General features: G+C 45.7%; 1 protein-coding gene and 1 non-coding gene across 2 annotated transcripts in view; both read left to right on the plus strand.

The window, feature by feature from the left end:
• LMNB1 (lamin B1) overlaps positions 1-9,517 on the plus strand; it is a 59,276-nt gene extending 49,759 nt beyond the window's left edge. Inside the window, exons 10-11 of the mRNA XM_066274241.1 lie at positions 4,128-4,241; positions 8,828-9,517. Of these exons, the coding sequence (XP_066130338.1) occupies positions 4,128-4,241; positions 8,828-8,869 (156 nt within the window). The 3' untranslated portion in view covers positions 8,870-9,517. The remainder of the gene's footprint in view (positions 1-4,127; positions 4,242-8,827) is intronic.
• LOC136337132 (small nucleolar RNA SNORA42/SNORA80 family) lies at positions 3,047-3,178 on the plus strand. The gene has a single exon (XR_010731832.1). It is a non-coding gene; the product is annotated as a small nucleolar RNA SNORA42/SNORA80 family (small nucleolar RNA).
• Positions 9,518-19,738: the final 10,221 nt, after the last annotated feature.

A 19,738-nucleotide genomic window follows, 5' to 3' on the forward strand; every position in this document is an offset into this window, starting at 1 on the left:
CCATCCCCAGCGCCCAGGCCATCTTTGCTCCAATGGAGCCTTGTCTGCGGGAGGGGAAGAGAGAGACAGAGAGGAAGGAGGGGGAGGGGGTGGAGAAGCAAATGGGCGCTTCTCCTATGTGCCCTGGCCGGGAATCGAACCCGGGTCCCCCACACACCAGGCCGATGCTCTACCGCTGAGCCAACTGGCCAGGGCCTATTTTTTTATTTTTTATAAAGACAGAGTCAGAGAGAGGAATAGATAGGAACAGACAGACAGGAACGGAGAGAGATAAGAAGCATCAATCATCAGTTTTTCATTGCAACACCTTAGTTGTTCGTTGATTGCTTTCTCATATGTGCCTTGACCGTGGGCCTTCAGCAGACCGAGTAACCCCTTGCTCGAGCCAGCAACCTTGGGTCTAAACTGGTGAGCTTTTGCTCAAACCAGATGAGCCCACGCTCAAGCTGGCAACCTCGGAGTCTTGAACCTGGGTCCTCAGCATCCCAGTCTGACACTCTATCCACTGCACTACTGCTTGGTTAGGCACATTTTTAAAAATTCTTTTAGATTTTATTCATTTTGAGAGGGAGAGAGAGAGAGAGAAGGGGGAGGAGCAGTAAGCATTAACTTCCATATGTGCCTTGACAAGTCCGGGGTTTCAAACTGGCGACCTCAGCATTTCAGGTCCACATGTATCCACTGAGCCACCACAGGTCAGGCCTCGATGACATTTCCGTAAAGCTACCTCAAGCTCAGGTTTCCCTTCATAATTCAAACCACGGACTGTCAGGTTAGCTAGTTGGTTTGTCTTTATTTATTTATTTATTTTTTTTTTTACAAACTATTGCTTCCTGCTTGCGAGGCTCTATTAAGTGACTTCTGTCAGAAGCAAGTGCAGTATCACAATATAGTTATTTTCTGTGATTATCAGATGAGTACTTTTGGCATCTATAATATTTAATTCTGCATGACCATGTTTATCAGCAGGTCCCAAACCATATTTGTAACAATCTATAATTATCACCAAAAAGACCACTTTTCTGTAAGGTTGAAGGTAATTGTCATAAAAGTCAGTTTAATTTTTGATGTATTTTTTTTTCTTGCTAAATCATTGAAAATGTCAGAAAACTCAATTAAACTGGCTTTAAAATAATGGGAATATGTGTTCACAAAAGCAAAAATCTAGAGATAGTGGGCTTGATCTGTGGGCTCCCCAGCGTCCCCCAGGATCTTGGTTGTCTCTGCTTCCCGGGTGTCTCCCTCGTGGGTTCCGGAGAGCTGCTGGCTCTCCGAGAGGCCTGTTATTGCAGGCCGGCTTCGTTCAGAAAAGAGCATCTTTCCCTGTGAGGTCCGAGTCCTGGGCCTTGAGTCACATGCCTACCTCTAAACCAGTTCCTGGAGTGAGGGACGGAGTTCAGGCTTCAGCTTCCGTCCCCCTCCACAGCTGCCTCACACTGGCTCCTGCGACATGTGCGTCCCATCTCCATGGGAGAGATAGGTATCCAGGTGAAACTGGGGACTCTTACTGAGAAATGAGGGACGGGGTGTTAGATGACTAAAAACAGTAACTAAAATGTTTCCGTAGGAGGGAAATAAAAAATAAAGCAGTCTCTGTGTCTTGCAGAATATAGGTATAACTGAAACTTTTATATCATATATGCCACTGCTTACTTTTGTATACAGAGACATCATAAACTGTCAGTTTCTCCATTAACAAAGGAAAACTTGATTTATATCGTTGACTGATTTCTGTGCTGTAAGTCCTTTCACCGTGGGGGTTTTGGCCACCAGCACATCACTATGGAGTGCAGAGTTGTGAAGAGGTGAGCACGTGAGCTGGTCCTAGCAGGTGTCAGTGTACATCTGAACAGATGGGTGTGCCTTCAGGTGCCCAAGGCCTCCCCAGGCGGACCGGCATTCAGTTTATACAGGGGCCATTTGTGTGTGCCTTCCCGGGCACTTAGAGCATTTAGGTGTCTTGCTGAGGGGACTTCTTTCTTTTTTTTTTTTGTAAATGCATTTAGAGCATCTTGAGTAATAACAATTTCCTGGGCCAAAAACCTAATAACTTGTTTCTTTTTATTTTTCTTTTTTTTTTTTTTTTGTGACAGAGAGAGGGACAGACAGACAGGAAGGGGGGGAGAGATGAGAGGCATCCATTTTTTGTTACGGGCACCTTAGTTTTTCATTGATTGCTTTCTCATGTGTGCCTTGACTGGGGGGGGGGGCTCAGCAGACCAAGTGACCCCTTGCTCGAGCCAGCGACCCTGCGCTCAAGCTGGCAACCTTGGGGTTTTGAACCCGAGTCCTCTGCGTCCCAGTCTAACGCTCTATCCACTGTACCACACCGCCTGGTCAGGCCTTTTGTTTCTAAATTTACTCTATTTATTTTTCTGTCTAAAATTTTAGACAGTATTAGCTCATTCATTTTTCCATTTAGCCTTTCTACATTAGAATCATGGTTTTTAAATGTTGTCAAATGAAAAGTGCTTAACTGCGGGCCTACATAAGAAGTAGTTATGTTGAAGTGATTCGTAATTAATGATGTTGGGCAGGTTGTTTTCTAAGCTCGTTTGAGGCCTACAGTCCTGTTGCACCATGAGCTTGAAGAGCCAGCTCCATATGGGAGGTGCACACTGGCGCAGGCTGCTGGGAGCTAGGATGTGAGGACTCTGTAACAGTTTTATTTCCCCCCCGCGTTTTAAGACGAGCTGAGGAAAGCTGGTTACTTGGGAAGCTTCTTGAGAACCCTTCTGTTTTGTATGGTGAGCCACCATCTCCCAGTTGATGTCTTAGTTCAGGGAATTGTAATTGATCTAAAGATTCTCATGCTTTTTTATTAGTGCTAAGTTGGTTAAAACAGGCAGATACTTGTAAAATGGCTATCTGTATGTGTAACAATTGATTGACCATAGAATTGACGTGTCCAGTGAATTAAAAGACTCAAAATGGTCCACCTTCCGCGGCCCTGAACAGTTATTAAAGTTCCCCACAAAATACGACTGTGTTACCTGATTTCAGTCACAGAGTGTATCCTTGGACATATTAACAATTGAAGTCTTATGCATGGGTTTGGATTTATGACAGGCCTGTCCCCCTGGGTCTCTCATAGTGCCCCATGCCAGAGCAAACTGGCCCTGAACCATTGCCTGGCCTCTGCCCATAGGCTGCAGGCACTGAACTGGGCCGCACAGTGGAAAAAAATAAAATAAAATAAAGTTGGAGTCTCATTTCTGTGACACTTTTGGTTTTCGTCCTCCACCATGTTAAACTAGCTGGTCTGTGTTAAATTTCAGATAAGCTTTCACTGGCATTTTCGGTCTTCCTCTTCCCCTGGAGGCCTTATCTTTCTTGCGTGACCTTAGGGCACAGCACAGAGTGAAACAGGCGCTCTGCAGCACTCTAGGACACTCACTGGCTGCCAGATCATCGGGCTAGCCTGGTGCTCAAACAAAAACCCTGCTGCATTCGTGCAAGTCAGCAGCCTCTGCTGGAAAGTCGTCTGTGTCTGAGCCTTTCAGTAGGAAATGGAAATGGTTATGTCTGTTCCTCTGCCAATGAATGACAGCAGGTCTGTTTTATGTGTGGACTCCATTGGAACTTCACTAGTAAGTTATTATTAGTAGACAGCATGCATTTGTCTTGATTCCATTTCATTGGAGAGGAGCCCATTGCTGAAGGAATGAGAGGAGCTCGTCTTTGTCATCTCACTCATCAGGTGGTCCTTTTGCCACCACGGTCCCGAGATCACACAGTTGGCCTTTAACTTCATTTATTTCAGCATTTATTTCACACCTTCTCTTTGCCAGGAGCCAAGCCAGTGTTATAAGAATTTAGTGTGCCAAGTCATTTACAGGATTCTTAGTGACCGAGTGGGATAAAAAGCAGTGGAAACTTCGCAGCAGGCATTTCAAATTGGATACCAGTAGCTCCCCTGCAGGGAATATTGAAGATCTAAGAACCGCTACTAATTATGCAAGAATTCCTGTTCAGCAGCTAAAGCTACTGATGAACCACTTAAAAAAAATTCCCTGATGTAGGAATGCTATTTCTTAAACTTAAGCAAAGATGAGTTCTCCCTCCCCCGCAACCTTTGTGATTTTAAATGTGGTTTTAAGTTAAAATCAAACTACTCTTGTTTTTAGGAGGTTGCTCAAAGAAGTACAGTCTTTAAAACAACCATACCTGAAGAAGAGGAGGAGGAGGGGGAGGAGGAACCAGCTGAAGTGATTGTCGAGGAAGAACTTTTCCACCAGCAGGTATTTGTTTTAAATTTTATTAACAGTGTTACATAGAAACCAAAATCAATAGTGGAGTTTGATTTTCTCCCTGGTACTTGATGGAACCAGACCAGTGATCTACAAGTAGGCTTTGTTTTTCCTGAGGAGATATTCAAGGTAGTACATTAGGGCAGGGGTCCCCAACCTCCGGGCCGTGGACCGGTACCGGTCCGTGGGCCTTTTGGTACCAGTCCGCAGAGAAAGAATAAATAACTTACATTATGTCCTTTTTTTTTTTTTTTTAATTTTTTATTTTTTATACAGGGACAGAGATAGAGTCAGAGAGAGGCATAGATAGGGACAGACAGGAACGGAGAGAGATGAGAAGCATCAATCATCAGTTTTTCATTGCGACACCTTAGTTGTTCATTGATTGCTTTCTAATATGTGCCTTGACCGCGGGCCTTCAGCAGACCGAGTAACCCCTTGTTCGAGCCAGAGACCTTGGGTCCAAGCTGGTGAGCTTTTTGCTCAAGCCAGATGAGCCTGCGCTCAAGCTGGCGACCTCGGGGTCTTGAACCTGGGTCCTCCGCATCCCAGTTCGACGCTCTATCCACTGTGCCACCACCTGGTCGGGCTCCATTTTATTTATATTTAAGTCTGAATGATGTTTTATTTTTTAAAAATGACCAGATTCTCTCTGTTATATCCGTCTAAAACTCACTCTTGACACTTGTCTTGGTCACATGATACATTTATCCATCCACCTTAAAGGCCGGTCCGTGAAAATATTTTCTGACATTAAACTGGTCCGTGTCCCAAAAAAGGTTGGGGACTACTGCATTAGGGTACTGCAAGAAATGTTGCTATGCCTTTTAAAAACATTTTTCTCATTATATCCAATTTCAGTTTTGTCTTTTTTTAATTTTTTTTAATTTTTTTGTATTTTTCTGAAGTTGTAAACGGGGAGGCAGTCAGACAGACTCTCGCATGTTCCCTACCGGGATCTACCCGGCATGCCCACCAGGGCGATGCTCTGCCCATCTGGGGTGTTGTTGCTCTGTTGCAACCAGAGCCATTCTAGCACCTGAGGCAGAGGCCATAGAGCCATCCTCAGTGCCCGGGCCAACTTTGCTCCAATGGAGCCTTGGCTGCGGGAGGGGAAGAGAGAAACAGAAAGGAAGGAGAGGGGGAAGAGTGGAGAAGCAGATGGGCGCTTCTCCTGTGTGCCCTAGCTGGGAATCAAACCTGGGACTCCTGCACACCAGGCTGACACTCTACCACTGAGCCAACCAGCCAGGGCCTTGTCTTTTGTTTTTTAATATGCATGATATGTTACGGTAGGACATGTATAATACTTATAAATAAGTATGTAGAATTTGAATGCATGCTCAAAATTTTTTAGTTAAGGGTTGCATCACTAAATTAGAGTAAGCATCTGCATGTAAACTTAAAAAAATAGCACAGAGCAGCATTCAACTTCAGTACGAAGCAAAATTGTTGCTGTATTAAGTTCCTAATCATCTAATTACAAGATAGATTTTAGCTGATGCTTGGGCTTTTGAGAGCCCTTGAAATAAAGAAGTTCCAAATTTGATTTTAATTAATTAAATTGGAATTATTAATAACTAGTGATCCTTCAGTTTATATTCTCAAGCTGTTTGAATCTGATCATTAATCAAAATTCCCATCCTTATTCTCTAGATTATAAATCTATTCGTTTGCTTTAGTAGTCCCAGTCCTACTCCAAATGAATATTATTTTATGTGTTTAGTCCCCATGGTTGCGAACCAGTTGAGGTGGATTGTATGAGGTAGAATGAATTTTGGGCTTGGGTACTTCATACATTTTGGAGAATATTTAAGAACAGCTACTTTATTTATTTATCTTTTATGAGAGGAGGGGAGGCAGAGAGACACTTCTGCATGTGCCCCTAACAAGATCCACCTGGCAAGCCCATTAGGGGGTGATGTCCTGCCCATCTGGGGCCGATTCTCTGTTGCAATCAGAGTGAATTTTTAGCGCCTGAGGCAGAGGCCATGGAGCCATTCTCAGTGCCCAGGGCCAGCTCGCTTGAACCAATGGAACCATGGCTGTGGGAGGAGAATGGAGAGAGATAGAGAGAGAAAAGGGGGAGGCATAGAGAAGCAGATGGTCGCTTCTCCTGTGTGCCCTGACTGGGAATTGAACCTGGGACGTCCACATGCTGGGCCAATGCTCTACTGCTGAGCCAACTGGCCAGGGCAGAACAGGTACTTTAGAGGTGGCTTTACTAAGAAACAAAGCATGGGTTCTATTTCCTGCCCTTCATGAAAAGTGTTGTAATGACTAGAAGTAAAATAATGATTTAAGTTATCTTACAGGGCCAGACGAGTGGCTCAGAGCATGAGTTGTGGTAGGTCAGATGCTGGAGAAAGCTCTCCAGAGTAGTTGGGAAGTATTTTGTCCAGTATTTTGAAGGATGGGCAGTTATCAATTATTTAGGTATGAGTGACAGATGCTGGTGTATTGAGGGTGTTTGAATTAATTGTTGTTACATTAACAAAACACCCTAAAAATTATTGACTTAAAACAATGATTTCTCATGAGACTGTAGTTTGACTGGGCTTAGTGGGCAATTGTTTTGCTCCACATGATGGAGAGTTAATCATGCAGTTGGATTCAGCCGAGAGCTTGGCTGGGGCTGAAATGTCACCCATGTCTCTTTCCATGTGACTTCTCATAATTCACTAGGTTAGCCCAAGCTCTGCAGCATGGCAGCTGGCTTCCAAGAGGGTGAAAACAAAGCACTCTTATCTCTTAAAGGCACACTGTCCCTTCCACTCTATTCTATATTCTCTTGGAAACAGTGGTCACAAGGCCAGCTGCAGGTGAGGGTCAACAGCCTTTACTCTTTACTGGTAGGAGGAGTAGCAAAGACTATGTGATGATCTTTAATTCATCTGTGGGGACATGTCAAGACTCAAGCACAGGGCACACCTGTGCCTGCAGTCGTACTGTAGGGCAGTGGTCCCCAACCTTTTTTGGGCCACGGACCAGTTTAATGTCAGAAAATATTTTCATGGACCGGTACCGGTCCGCAGCCCGTGGGTTGGGGACTGCTGCTGTAGGGTGCGTGTGAGAGAGGAGCAGAGCTGGTGGGTGGGTGCTGGCAAGCAGCTGCTGCACACTTGGGAACGGAGAGAACCAAGCAGTATCAGGGGGTTGAGTCTAGAAGGGAGACTGCAGAGACGCTGAGGGACTATTTAAATGGAGATTCATTAAGGCATAGGGGCCGACCCTGAGGGCAAGAGAAGAAAAACAGCTGTAGAGATGTGTGGGGTTTCTAACTTTTGCGATCAGAGAAAATAATGATACCAAGGCTCAAAGCGGGAATACGGAAGGGCGGTTTGGCTAGTTTGGCATCACCTGAATCCAGTGGCTTTGCGAGTTGATAGGTGTTTTTGGTGACTTTCACATCTGAGGATGAACCCAAATGCAGATGCTTGGGGCTGTGAAAGCCAAGGGTCCAGCCAGCGTGTACTCTGATGTGGCTGTTCAGATTGAGTTCACTGATCTCCTTCCTAAGTTATAAAAGGAGGTTAGTGAACAGTGGTTTTCCACTTCAGTTGCATATTAGAATTACTTAGGAGCTTTGAATATTTATGTAAATAGATTCTCATTTAATTGATCTAGGAGCCTAGATCAGAAATTTTCTTTTTAAGCTCCTTCGGATCTGAGTGTGCAGCTGGAATTGAGACTCAACTATCCTGGGATTTGTTGGCGTTTTCTAAGAAGTCCATACAAGACCGTTATAAAGGATAAGTGAGAAATGATGAGGGTTCGTTTGAAGATAGGTAATACGGATTTGCAGTATCTCTTACTTTAAACTACCGTGATCCATTTTCTTAGTCCGGTCCCCAGGTTACATGTGAGATAGGCTCTGTAGGTTTGATCTGAAGTTGAATATGTATGTAAGCTGGAACAGGTACACTTACCTATTAAATGCAACTTAGATGTTTGTCTTAACATAGTAGTCATTTTTTTACCTTTCTTGCACATAAATACTTAGACATTTTCAAATACAACCTCAAACAATCTTGGATGATGCAGAAGATGATGGACTTGGAGAGGATGGGACTGGTGTTGGGAGCCAGGGTTTGATTCCGGTGCTGGAGTCAGTTACTTGACGTAGAGGCATCCAGGGAGGTTTGGACAGAGCTTTTCTTTTTCTCATCAATGGCCTTTTTCTCATCTCAGGCCTTTGGTTACTGTACCGGAAACTTTGGTAAACCTTTCTGTGTCAGGATCTTGCTCCTCTAACTTGGCCATTCCTGCTTCAATGAGATGAAAAGCGTCAGCTAAATCTTGTAGAAAACATTTTTGGTTTTGGAGTTTCTAAGTTCCTATTTTCTTCCCTAAGTGCTATCATCTGCTGCTCTAATTCCAAAAGGTCTTCATTTGTTAGTTCTTTCCCATGGGAGTCAAGTAACTCTATGATAGCATTTTCACTGATGTCCAACTGCATTTGATGACCAAATAGCCCTAATGGGGCTCCGTTCGTAAGTACAAGTTTTATACAAGTCGGATGTTTGTAACTCAGGGACTTGCTATACTAATTTTTTCTTTTCTGTTTTCCTCATCAGGGAGCCCCAAGAGCATCTAATAGAAGCTGTGCAATTATGTAAACTTCTCAAGTCAACTGTCTTCCTCAAAATAAAGAAGTATGGTAATCCTTACCACATACAGTGCAGAGCCTTCTCAGAAGCACAGAATATTTTTATATTTCCTTTATGTGAATTTTTAAGCTGCGAATCTGATGGCCTTAATTTCCTTTTTTGACACTGAAAGTTTTGTAAAAGAAATCATATCCATATACTTTGTTGCAAGATGTGAATTATTGACACTGAATTAACTGTACTGTTTGGAAAGGGTTGCTCAAATTTTTTGACTTCTTTTTTTTGTATGTGGTTTTTTTTTGTTTTGTTTTTTAAGTTCTTATGAGAAGAACGGGGTCAATAAACCACTGTGTGTCTGGGATTAATTTGAAGATTGCTTCATTAGATTAGCAATCTGCTCTTGACTATTCTCTGCTCTATTATAACGGTGCTGTGAGGGAGGGGAAAGTGTTTTCCAATATATCGAAATTTTGTACTGAACTTTTTTGTAATAAACAATCAAGGCTACAATTTTTTTTAAAACAGAAGAGAAATTTTGTAAGATGGCAATATTAACCTAATCATGTAAACACTCTGGATGAAGGATTCCACAGAACTTTGTTTTATGGTTACTTCTCTTAGATTCTTAATTCATGAGGGGAATGGGGGGGAGGTGGGAAGGGGGGGGTTTCTCTTAAAATGCATTAGTTGTGTTTTTTTAAGATAGTGTAACTTGCTTAAGTTTCTTATGTGACATTAACAAATAAAAAGCTTTTTTAATATTAATCTACTGTCTTTTTCAACTTGTGCTCAGTGCTGTACAATTTAGCTCATTTAACAGTAAGACCTTTTAAAATGGAACATAGATTGGATAGTGGGAGAAGACATTGAGGAAGACATTTTTTTTTTTTTTATAGAGACAGGGAGAGGGATAGATAGGGACAGACAGGAACGCAGAGCTCTAGATGAGAAGCATCAATCATCAGTTTTTCGCTGCAACACCTTAATTGTTCATTGATTGCTTTCTCATATGTGCCTTGACCATGGGCCTTCAGCAGACTGAGTGACCCCTTGCTCGAGCCAGCGACCTTGGGTCCAAGCTGGTGAGCTTTGTTCATACCAGATGAGCCCGTGCTCAAGCTGGCAACCTCGGGATCTCGAACCTGGGTCCTCCGCATCCCAGTGCGACACTCAATCCACTGCGCCACCGCCTAGTCAGGCAACATTTCTTTTAAAGGGAAAAAAAATGAAGATTATATTCTAGAACCTAGTTTTACTGTCTTTTAAAATAGGGAAAAGATATTGATTTTAAAAAGCCACCTTTTAGAGGAGAAAGGTGTGAATGATGTGAAATACAAGTAGGGGGTGCTGTGGCAGGGCACCGTCCTCAGGCGTGGTGGTAACTGGGCTGTCGTTTGTTATGGGTATTGGGAGTCTTTGTCTTGTGTTTGCTTTAGCTAGGTGTGCTCATCTTATAGAACATTTCAGCAGCTAGCCCAGAGTCAGTGTTTGTTCTTCTCTTAAAATATTCCTGCGGTAAGCGGCACAGACTCCCTGCTCTCCCCTGAAAATAACTCAAAGCCCCGGAATTCCTGTGCTCTGCAGATTTACTGCACAGGCGGTGCTGGCGGAGACACGCGGTGAATGCGGCTTAGAGACGCTGTCGGGTGAGGCAGATACAAGGATAGCTTTGCCACGCAGACTTGTCTTCAGAGTGAGGGTGGCAGTGCATTCGGTGGCCACACTTGATTGTGGAAAAGTTTACCACAAGATGGGGTTCTTGTCACCAAAATTCACTCTAGGTACTTGATTGCTGGATAAATTAAGTTATAGAAATCAACACTTTTCAAGTTAGTTAAGAATTGAGAGAAGCTGGCAGTTGGGATACCGAAGTGTAGTATGTACTCGAGTGAAATTTCAAGTAAAAATCCAGGACTCAAGCTTTGCGTTCCTAAGTGTGCGGGCAGTAGATCGTGGAGTGAATCCAGACCGACAGACTTGAGACTGCGTGGATGTTTCTGAGAGCGGGACCCACAGAATAGAGGGTCAGAGCACACGCTGCCTCTGTGTAGTAAATGTGTTTCCTTTTCGGGGAGGTTAGCATATAAAATTGTATTTCTGGATTATTGAACTATTTTATAATCATGAGGTTCTCCACTGCCCCCTTCCCCCATTTTGCACCTTTGTCTTTAGTTACTGTTGTTTCATCACTATGTTTACTCACTTATTTTTATTCCTCTTGTTCAGCTCTGTTTTCTTCACTAGAACAAGACTGGATGTTTATATTTTGTTGACCGTTATCTTCATTCACTGTTCTTACCTTCTGGGATTTCTCTTAGATTATTATTGAATCCATCCTCTTTCAGATGTTTAGATTTCTCTATGCTGTGTTCTCAGTAACTGCTTTTGAATTTATCTCACTGATTCTCTGCATTCTTTTTTTTTTTTGACAGAGATAGAGAGAGGGATAGATAGGGACAGACAGGAACAGAGAGATGAGAAGCATCAATTATTAGTTTTTTGTTGCGCATTGCAACACCTTAGTTGTTCATTGATTGCTTTCTCATATGTGCCTTGACCACGGGCCTTCAGCACACTGAGTAACCCTTGTTCGAGCCAGTTACCTTGGGTCCAAGCTGGTGAGCTTTGCTCAAACCAGATGAGCCCGCGCTCAAGCTGGCGACCTTGGAGTCTTGAACCTGGGTCCTAAAGCATCCCAGTCCGTCATCTACTGTGCCACCGTCTGGTCAGGCTGATTCTCTGCATTCTGTTTGCCCTGCCCGAGTTTCTCATTTCATTAACTATACTTTTCATTTCTGAACTTGCTTTTGATTCTTTTTCAAACTTAACTGCTGTTTCTCTAACTTACATTTTTATTATGCTTTCTGTTAAAAATCATTATATTTATTTTATAGTCTCTAATTAGTTATTTTTTCTTAAGTCCCAAGGGGTGCTAATTTTTCTGTTAGCTGCAGTTACTGACTCTCCCTAGTGGTGGTTTGCTTTCTCATGGGGTTTTTAGCATTGTGACCCCCTCTACAGCAAGGGTTGTTGATTTTGTGAGTGCTTCGTGTCCCAGGATTTTGACAGTGTTTCTACAGAGTAATTTGGGTGTTTTGGGCCCGCTTTCGTGTTGTATTCTCACCTTGTGATAGTGAAAATCCACTAGGACACTGCAGGTGTGCTCTCTGTTTTTCACAGGTCATGTCCACATGCCCCATGTCCCAGCGGAAGTTTGCTATTGTCCCGGCCGGCAGGCAGCGTTCTGGTGGTGTGAGGTGTGGGAGCACCGGGAGGTTCCATGCTTTATTTACACGGCGGTCCCCATTCTACGCCCGTTCCTCTACCTGGACTTAACGCCATGGTTCCCAGCCCCTGAGGCTCTGAGTTCAGTTCTTTGTTTCTTCTTGGTATCTGGACATTTCCTGCTCTCTTAAGCTTGGCTCTACATTACAACAAAAATTTAGTTATACTTTAGCAGTTTTATAGTAGAAGGAGGGAGGGCTTGTCCTTATCTGTTTAATCTGCCATCATACATAAATATATAGGTATGCACCTTTATTTGCATGTGTATGTTTGTATGAGAAGTGTGATTATTCTAAGTCACGTTCCTCTTGATTTCACTCTTACCTACTATCCCATCAAATCTGAAATCTAGAAGGAAATTTATTTGAATACATGTTAAAAATTAAATGATAAATTGAAAGGGCTCTTTAAATAATCCATGCTTCTGGATCATTGACTTCTAAACAAAAGGCAGAGTTTTTCACTTTAGTTCCATTGCCTGCGTAGTGGCAGCGTGAGTATGCGTAGTGGCAGCGTGGGTATGCGTAGTGGCAGCGTGAGTATGCGTAGTGGCAGCGTGGGCATGTGTAGTGGCAGCGTGGGCATGCGTAGTGGCAGCGTGGGCATGCGTAGTGGCAGCGTGGGCATGCGTTCTGGGAGGAGCCGCCCGAGGAGAGGCTGTTTGAGTTCCAGCTTGAGCCCCTGCAGCGTGTTTCTAGTATTCCCACGACATTTACTGGGCAAAACCCAGAATTCTGAAATGGAGGCTGACTCTTCTTCCTTCTCCTGCCCTTATCCACCCCCCCCCAAAAAAAAAAAACACCAGATACCAAAGGAGGAAGGATTTAGGATTCTGTTTCTGCCATTTGCCTGCCTTACTAAAGGGGCATAATTAGCCAAATGGATAGGAATGAGGAAGAATGTTTAGGCAAAATACGTGGGAGACTCAAAGAAGTCATATTTCAAATTGCCGGAGAGGAAGCTTCATATTAACTGTTGAATGGGAAGGATAATTAGCGGGGAACAATACTGGGAGTGGATGCCCCTTTGCTGATTTGGAGGGTCAGCGAGAGGGCAGAGAATAACAGGAGGTAGACTGTCGCCAGTTTGCCCGGGAGACCTGCCTCAGACCCAGTGTACGAAATCACTTTCCTTCCTACCTCCTACTCTCACTTCCACAATAATGTGTTTTCTCTCACTTTCAACAGCAGAGTAAATCCTGTTGTCTGGTGACATTTCTCCAGAGACAAAACACACCTCTCAGTTTAAGGAGATAGCGTGTTCAGTGCCTTAATTACTTTATAACAATAAAACACATACTCGCCCCGATTTGTTATGGGAGTACTTCCTCCACCAATCTGAAATGGAAGTCTTGGGTTCAGTGCCAGCCAAGTTTGCTCTCAGAAATGCAGCTCTCGTTCCGTATCAGTGTTTTTTAGACTTCGTTTGGCCACTACTCTTCCGTACTATAAATGCTGTTTTGTTTTTTTTGTTTTTTTTTAAGTATTGATGTTGATTTTCTTTGACTTAAAACATGACAGGCCCTGGCCGGTTGGCTCAGCGGTAGAGCGTCGGCCTGGCGTGCGGGGGACCCTGGTTTGATTCCCGGCCAGGGCACATAGGAGAAGCGCCCATTTGCTTCTCCACCCCCCACCCCCACCCCCTTCCTCTCTGTCTCTTTTCCCCTCCCGCAGCCAAGGCTCCATTGGAGCAAAGATGGCCCGGGCGCTGGGGTTGGCTCCTTGGCCTCTGCCCCAGGCGCTAGAGTGGCTCTGGTCGCGGCAGAGCAACGCCCCAGAGGGGCAGAGAGTTGCCCCTGGTGGGCGTGCTGGGTGGATCCCGGTCGGGCGCATGCGGGAGTCTGTCTGACTGTCTCTCCCCGTTTCCAGCTTCAGAAAAATACAAAAAAAAAAAAAAAGAAAACATGACAGCTGTCACTTGCTTTCTTTCAGGAGTCACTTGGCCCCAATCCTCTGCCACTATAGCGCCTGCCAGCCCTCTGAATTCCTTCATGGACCCAGCGTTGAGGGCAGACTTCCCCATGCAATAGTAGCAGCATGCAGGCACCTTCCCTAGTATTTACTTTTCCTTAGTGTTAGGTGACTCAGTCTAGATAATTCTTTCAAACTTCCTGGTTCACTCTGTTGAATACACTCAGATGTTTCCGTAATCCCTTCCATGTAGTCCTGTGTCCCATGGCTTCAGTTTAACCACAGGGGCTAGGCTAGATAAAGTGTCCACTGTGTGACCACACCAGAGACACATCTCTCACTGTACCGAGTAGGTCTCCTCTCTGCCAGAAACTGGCTTTCTAGCTCAGTGGCTGAGAGTGACTGTCGGGAAACTTGTTATTATCTAGTGTCCCAAACTGTGAGTCCCAGGTCACTTGTTCCCTTTGTTCCCTTCTCTTTCTCCATGCTTGACCTTGGAACCGGGAGCCTCACCGCTCACGCCACCCTTTAACAAACACTACCTTCTGCCCTAGCGCCCTGCAGTGGGGCATTCTCTCCGGAGCGGGGGTCGGGATACTGCTTTCCTCTTTGCTGCCGGCTCCCCGCTCCTTTGCTGTGCTGCTGTCCAACAGGTATCCACAGGGCTGAACCCAAACCCTTTCTGGGACCACATTTTTCTACAAACCATTTCCCCAGCTGCCTGCTTAGATCATTTCTCTTAAGTTTTTGTCCTGCTAAGAGAAAGATTATAGGAAATTTGAACCTTGGAATAAAGGAGAGATGAAAACAGTTATTTAGTGCCTGTTGCATATTTTTCATCCCTCTGTGTCATAAAAGAAACAGAGCCCGGACTGAGAGGTACAGCCATAGGTCAACCGGGAAGGGTCTTTTTGTGGAGAGGGAAGGGTTTGGCACCGGAGGGGGATGCTTTGGGTGACGCAGGGTGATCTCACACCAGAAATTCTAATAGCCTGAAGTTGTGTCCTGTACCTAGGGGACCTGTGGGGACCCCACTGGGAAACTGGCTTGAGCAGCGTTCTGGAAATGCATGCTGCTCTGTTCTGCGGGGCAGTGTCACGTGGTCTTCCTTACACGTGGGATACTTTCATTCTCATGGAAGAAGGAAAGAGCATCACAAGACCCAAAGAGACGGAGGAGGGAGTAAGGGAAACGATTATAAAATGTTCACAAAGCCGGGTACTCTGCCCGGGGTGCTCCCGTTGCCTTACTAAAGCTTTCAGAGCCACACTGGGTGCGTGGTATTAGCCCCGTTTTGCAGATAACTTTACGTCATCGATTCTCTCAGTCACTGAACCATTCTCTGGGAGGTTAGATTTGCCACTCACTGCCTAGCAGGGCACCAGGAATACCACGCTCAGAGACCAGTTATTTTCTTGGGAACCCAGTCTGATCACACAGGTCTATATCCCAGACAACTATGCCTATTCTGGTATCCCAGGCAGCTCTCTGAAAATAATTTTACATCGTTTACAAACGCAAACGGTGCTATTCATTGTCAGGGATGAATGGCAAGGATTCCAACTGTCAGATAATCCCCCAAATCCCTATTTTAAATCTTGGTTCTTTCTGATGTTCTTCAAATGAATGGCAAATGTAATAAATGGTATTTGCATGGCGCAGTTTAGAAAGTGCTTTCATGTAGATGAGCCTATTTGTGCGTCAGCCCTGAAAGCAATGCCGGTCGGGAGCCGAGGAGCCCTCGCTCGTGTGGCCTCCCTCCTCCGCCTCGCTCCCACGCGCTGCACGCTGCCAGCTCAGACTGCGCCAGCTCAGGCGCGCGGCGGCCCTTTCCCCAGCTGGCTGCGTTTCAGGCTGCACTTTGTCTGACGTGGAGGAGGAGTGAGGGGTTCTGATTTAAAAGTCTCCCGTGGGGGATAGTCACCGTTAGGTAAGCTAAACTGAGGTGGTGGAGGACCCGACAAGTCGCTGAAAGCAGGTTGGGCCTCCGCGAAGCAACATGTTAGTAACATATCTGGGAACTGTTGAAAATGACCCAGAGGGTGTGCAAGTCCCCCTGTGTCCCGTCCCCCCTCCCCCCCCTCCCCCCGGGGTTATGGGTTATCCTGGTGTTCAGCGGGGGAAGGCTGTGACTAACAGAAATGATTGGAACTGGTGGTGACTCAGCTCTGATTAGAAAGGAGGTAGGAAATAAATGTGTGTTTTTTGTTTTTTGGGTTTGTTTTTTTTTTGAGAGAGAGAGGCAGGAACATTGAGCTGCTCCTGGTTGTGCCCTGACTGGGAAATTGAATCGGCAATTTCTGTTCTCTGGGACAACACTCCAACTGACTGGGCTATCTGACCAGGACTTAATTTCTTTTTCATTTTTCAGAGAGAGAAGAAGGGAGAGAGAGGGGAAGGGGGAAGGGAAGGGGAGCGTTCATTTGTTGTCCCTCCAGTCATGCACTCACTGGCTGCTTCCATGTGTGCCCAGACCGGGACTGAACCCACAACCTTGTTTCAGGATGATGCTCTTAACCGACTGAGCTAACCAGCAAAAAATTTTTAATGATGAAGAATTAACCATTCTTTAAAACAGGGGTCCCCAAAGTACGGCCCGTGGGCCGCATGCGGCCCCCTGATGCCATTTATCTGGCCCCCGCCGCACACCCGGAAGGGGCACCTCTTTCATTGGTGGTCAGTGAGAGGAGCATAGTTCCCATTGAAATACTGGTCAGTTTGTTGATTTAAGTTTACTTGTTCTCTATTTTAAATATTGTATTTGTTCCCATTTTGTTTTTTTACTTTAAAATAAGATATGTGTAGTGTGCATAGGGATTTGTTCATAGTTTTTTTATAGTCCGGCCCTCCAACAGTCTGAGGGACAGTGAACTGGCCCCCTGTGTAAAAAGTTTGGGGACCCCTGCTTTAAAACATGCCGAGTGCAGTCATGGGTTATGTCCCAAACATGTACTACCCCGCATGGACGGCCTTTGCGTTTGAACTGGCTCTGCGAGGGGCAAGCCCCTGGTTGGAGCCGCAGCTGGTGGCACTCCGTTGCTGTCACTTAGTCGTGTGATCCTGAAAAGGCTAACATCTTGAGACTAGAAGTCCTACGGCAGAGAAATGATGGCGGAGTTAAGTAAGGTCCTGTGGGAGGGTGAGACCAGTACAGCAGGTCTGCCTAAATAGGGATGCAGAACTGATGGCTACTTCCACGTGTTCGGTTAGGGGGACGGGGAAGGAAGGTGAGACTTCCATTCTGAAACGGCAGGGCTGCCCGTCGCCGTCAGCGTAGGGAAGTCTGCCAGTGAAGATGGTGTCGGCCAGTTAAGACTTCTCCTGGTCAAGTGAGTGGTTAAACAGGGAAGCTATTGAGAATACTGGAAGCGCCACGTTTACTCATGTCATGAATAAATATCAATTCAACAGACGTTTATTAAGCACCTCCCAAGTGCCATGCTGTATGTTAGGCACTGTCAAGGAAACGTGAAAAGGAAGTTAAAAGAAATCTTGTCCTGGCCGAATGGAGCTTGCAGCTCAGTGTGGCATCAGTCAGACACACAGATAAAGAAACCTGCAGCCGCGCTCCTGAAAGGGAGGCGCTGCTCACAGCAGGCTTTGGGGCTAACTGGTCTCATGGAAAACGGCCGTCAGGAAGGATTTGTCTAGTCAGAGGCCGTTTCAAAGATGACACTGTGTCTTGGAAGAATTCGCCTACACAAACTCCCACCATTGTGACGAGTGGTATAATACTGTGTTCAAATTCTTCGGCTTCCTATTAGGATTATTTCAGTTTAGTGAAAACCACGACCACCACATTGCACAGTTAGCTAAGGGATACAAGCGGTCCCAAGGGCCATTTTGCATTAGCCCCGGGTCAGTCATTCAGACTGTAGCCCGGGCTCCTTGGGCAGGTGGAGAGAGTTGGTGGGGAAGAAGGGCCAGAACAAACAGATTCCAGGAGGCATCTCCATGTGTAATGGCAGTGTGCCACAGGCCTGCAGCCGGGCTGTTTCCCTGGGGTCCCCGGGGGTCCTGGGCCTGAAATTCAAAGGCACTCAACTCAGGGGTCCCAGTCAGTTGGAGTGCTTCCATGGAAGGGGAGCATGCCAAAGTCTCAAGTTCCTCACCCAGCCAGTGAGGTTCCCTGAGACGTGCCTTTGCTGCTATAACTGGTGGGGTTTGGGTAGGGACCTGGAGGCACCTGGAAATTTGAGTTCCTGAGTCTAAAGCTGCCAAAGATAGACTGTGTGTCACCTGCAAAAAGAAACCATACCTGGGAGGGGCTCATGATGCACCCCCATGGCCACCCTGCATCCGGCTGGGGACATGTCACAGCAATGCTCACTTTGATGAAGAGCAAGGTCTGCCCTTCTTTTCCTTGGAAAACTGAATCGTCTATGAGGGAGGAGGACTATTTTTCAGTCAGATGCTCTGCAACGTGCACTGGGATTTTTCCATATAAGACAAACATCAGCTCACCCCTAAGTGGTCTCTGTTGTCCTGATTTGTTCCAAATCATTTAAACATTTTTGTCGTGTGGCTTGTCCCCACCATGTGGAGCTGCAATGTCCCTGTTGGATCTCTCTCTCTCTGGCAGGAAGGAGGCCTCTGTGAACTCTTGTCAATACTTGTGACAGGTTGGCCACATTGCTTCCTTTGCTCCTGTGGTTTAAAACCAAAGGTGACAGTGACTGTCGAGGTGCCCTGTGTGCTCAGAGCTCCAATGGGAAAGAGAATTTCTGGAACATGTTTGGCAATCACTTCTGAGTTTTCTATTGAGACCCAAACACTGAGAACATCTTTTGGCTGTGCCAGTTGGCGCTTCCTGTCTTCCCGTGGTTTCTCCCGGCCTAGGGCTCCCTCCCGCGCTGCTGGATCGAAGCTGCCCCCCCCCCCCCCCCCCCCACTGCTGGGCTCCGCTCGCATGCTGAACGCTGGCTCTCTGTGCTTGATCCCGGAACTGCAATCACAGGGTCTCGCTTGTCTTTGATGATGTCTATAGGACGATCTCAGGCTTTCATTTAAATAAATAATAACTCAAGCCTCCAGCCGGGCAAGGGGATTGAAGTGGCAGCGGGCAGGGCCTCTGGCACACTGAAGCACTGTGCAACCCAGCCGGGGGGGACTTCCCTTCTCTTCCCCATGCAGGTTCCTAGTAACTGTGGGCTTTTGGCAGCTCTTTCCCAAAGTGAATGAAAGAAGATTGGAAAATACCAAATTATGAAATAAAGGAAGGCATTTGTGGTGCCTTTGTCATCCTTGGCACATGAATCTGAAGTGATAGTACTGAGATCAGGCCTTGAGTGGGGTCTAAAGCAGGGGTCCCCAAACTACGGCCCGCGGGCCACATGCGGCCCCCTAAGGCCATTTATCTGGCCCCCGCCGCACTTCTGGAAGGGGCACCTCTTTCATTGGTGGTCAGTGAGAGACGCAAAGCATGGCATCGCTCACATACAGTACTACTTCCAGTGACGTGGGATGCACGCCTCACAGCTCCGGAAGCACGTCACATCACTTGTTACATCTAGCAGTGACAAATATGGAACCGGACATTGACCATCTCATTAGCCAAAAGCAGGCCCGTAGTTCCCATTGAAATACTGGTCAGTTTATTGATTTAAATTTACTTGTTCTTTACTTTAAATATTTGTTCCTGTTTTGTTTTTTTACTTTAAAATAAGATATGTGCAGTGTGCAT

Source organism: Saccopteryx bilineata, chromosome 4 (genome assembly GCF_036850765.1).
Source record: "Saccopteryx bilineata isolate mSacBil1 chromosome 4, mSacBil1_pri_phased_curated, whole genome shotgun sequence".
In the NCBI taxonomy this organism is placed as follows: domain Eukaryota; kingdom Metazoa; phylum Chordata; class Mammalia; order Chiroptera; family Emballonuridae; genus Saccopteryx; species Saccopteryx bilineata.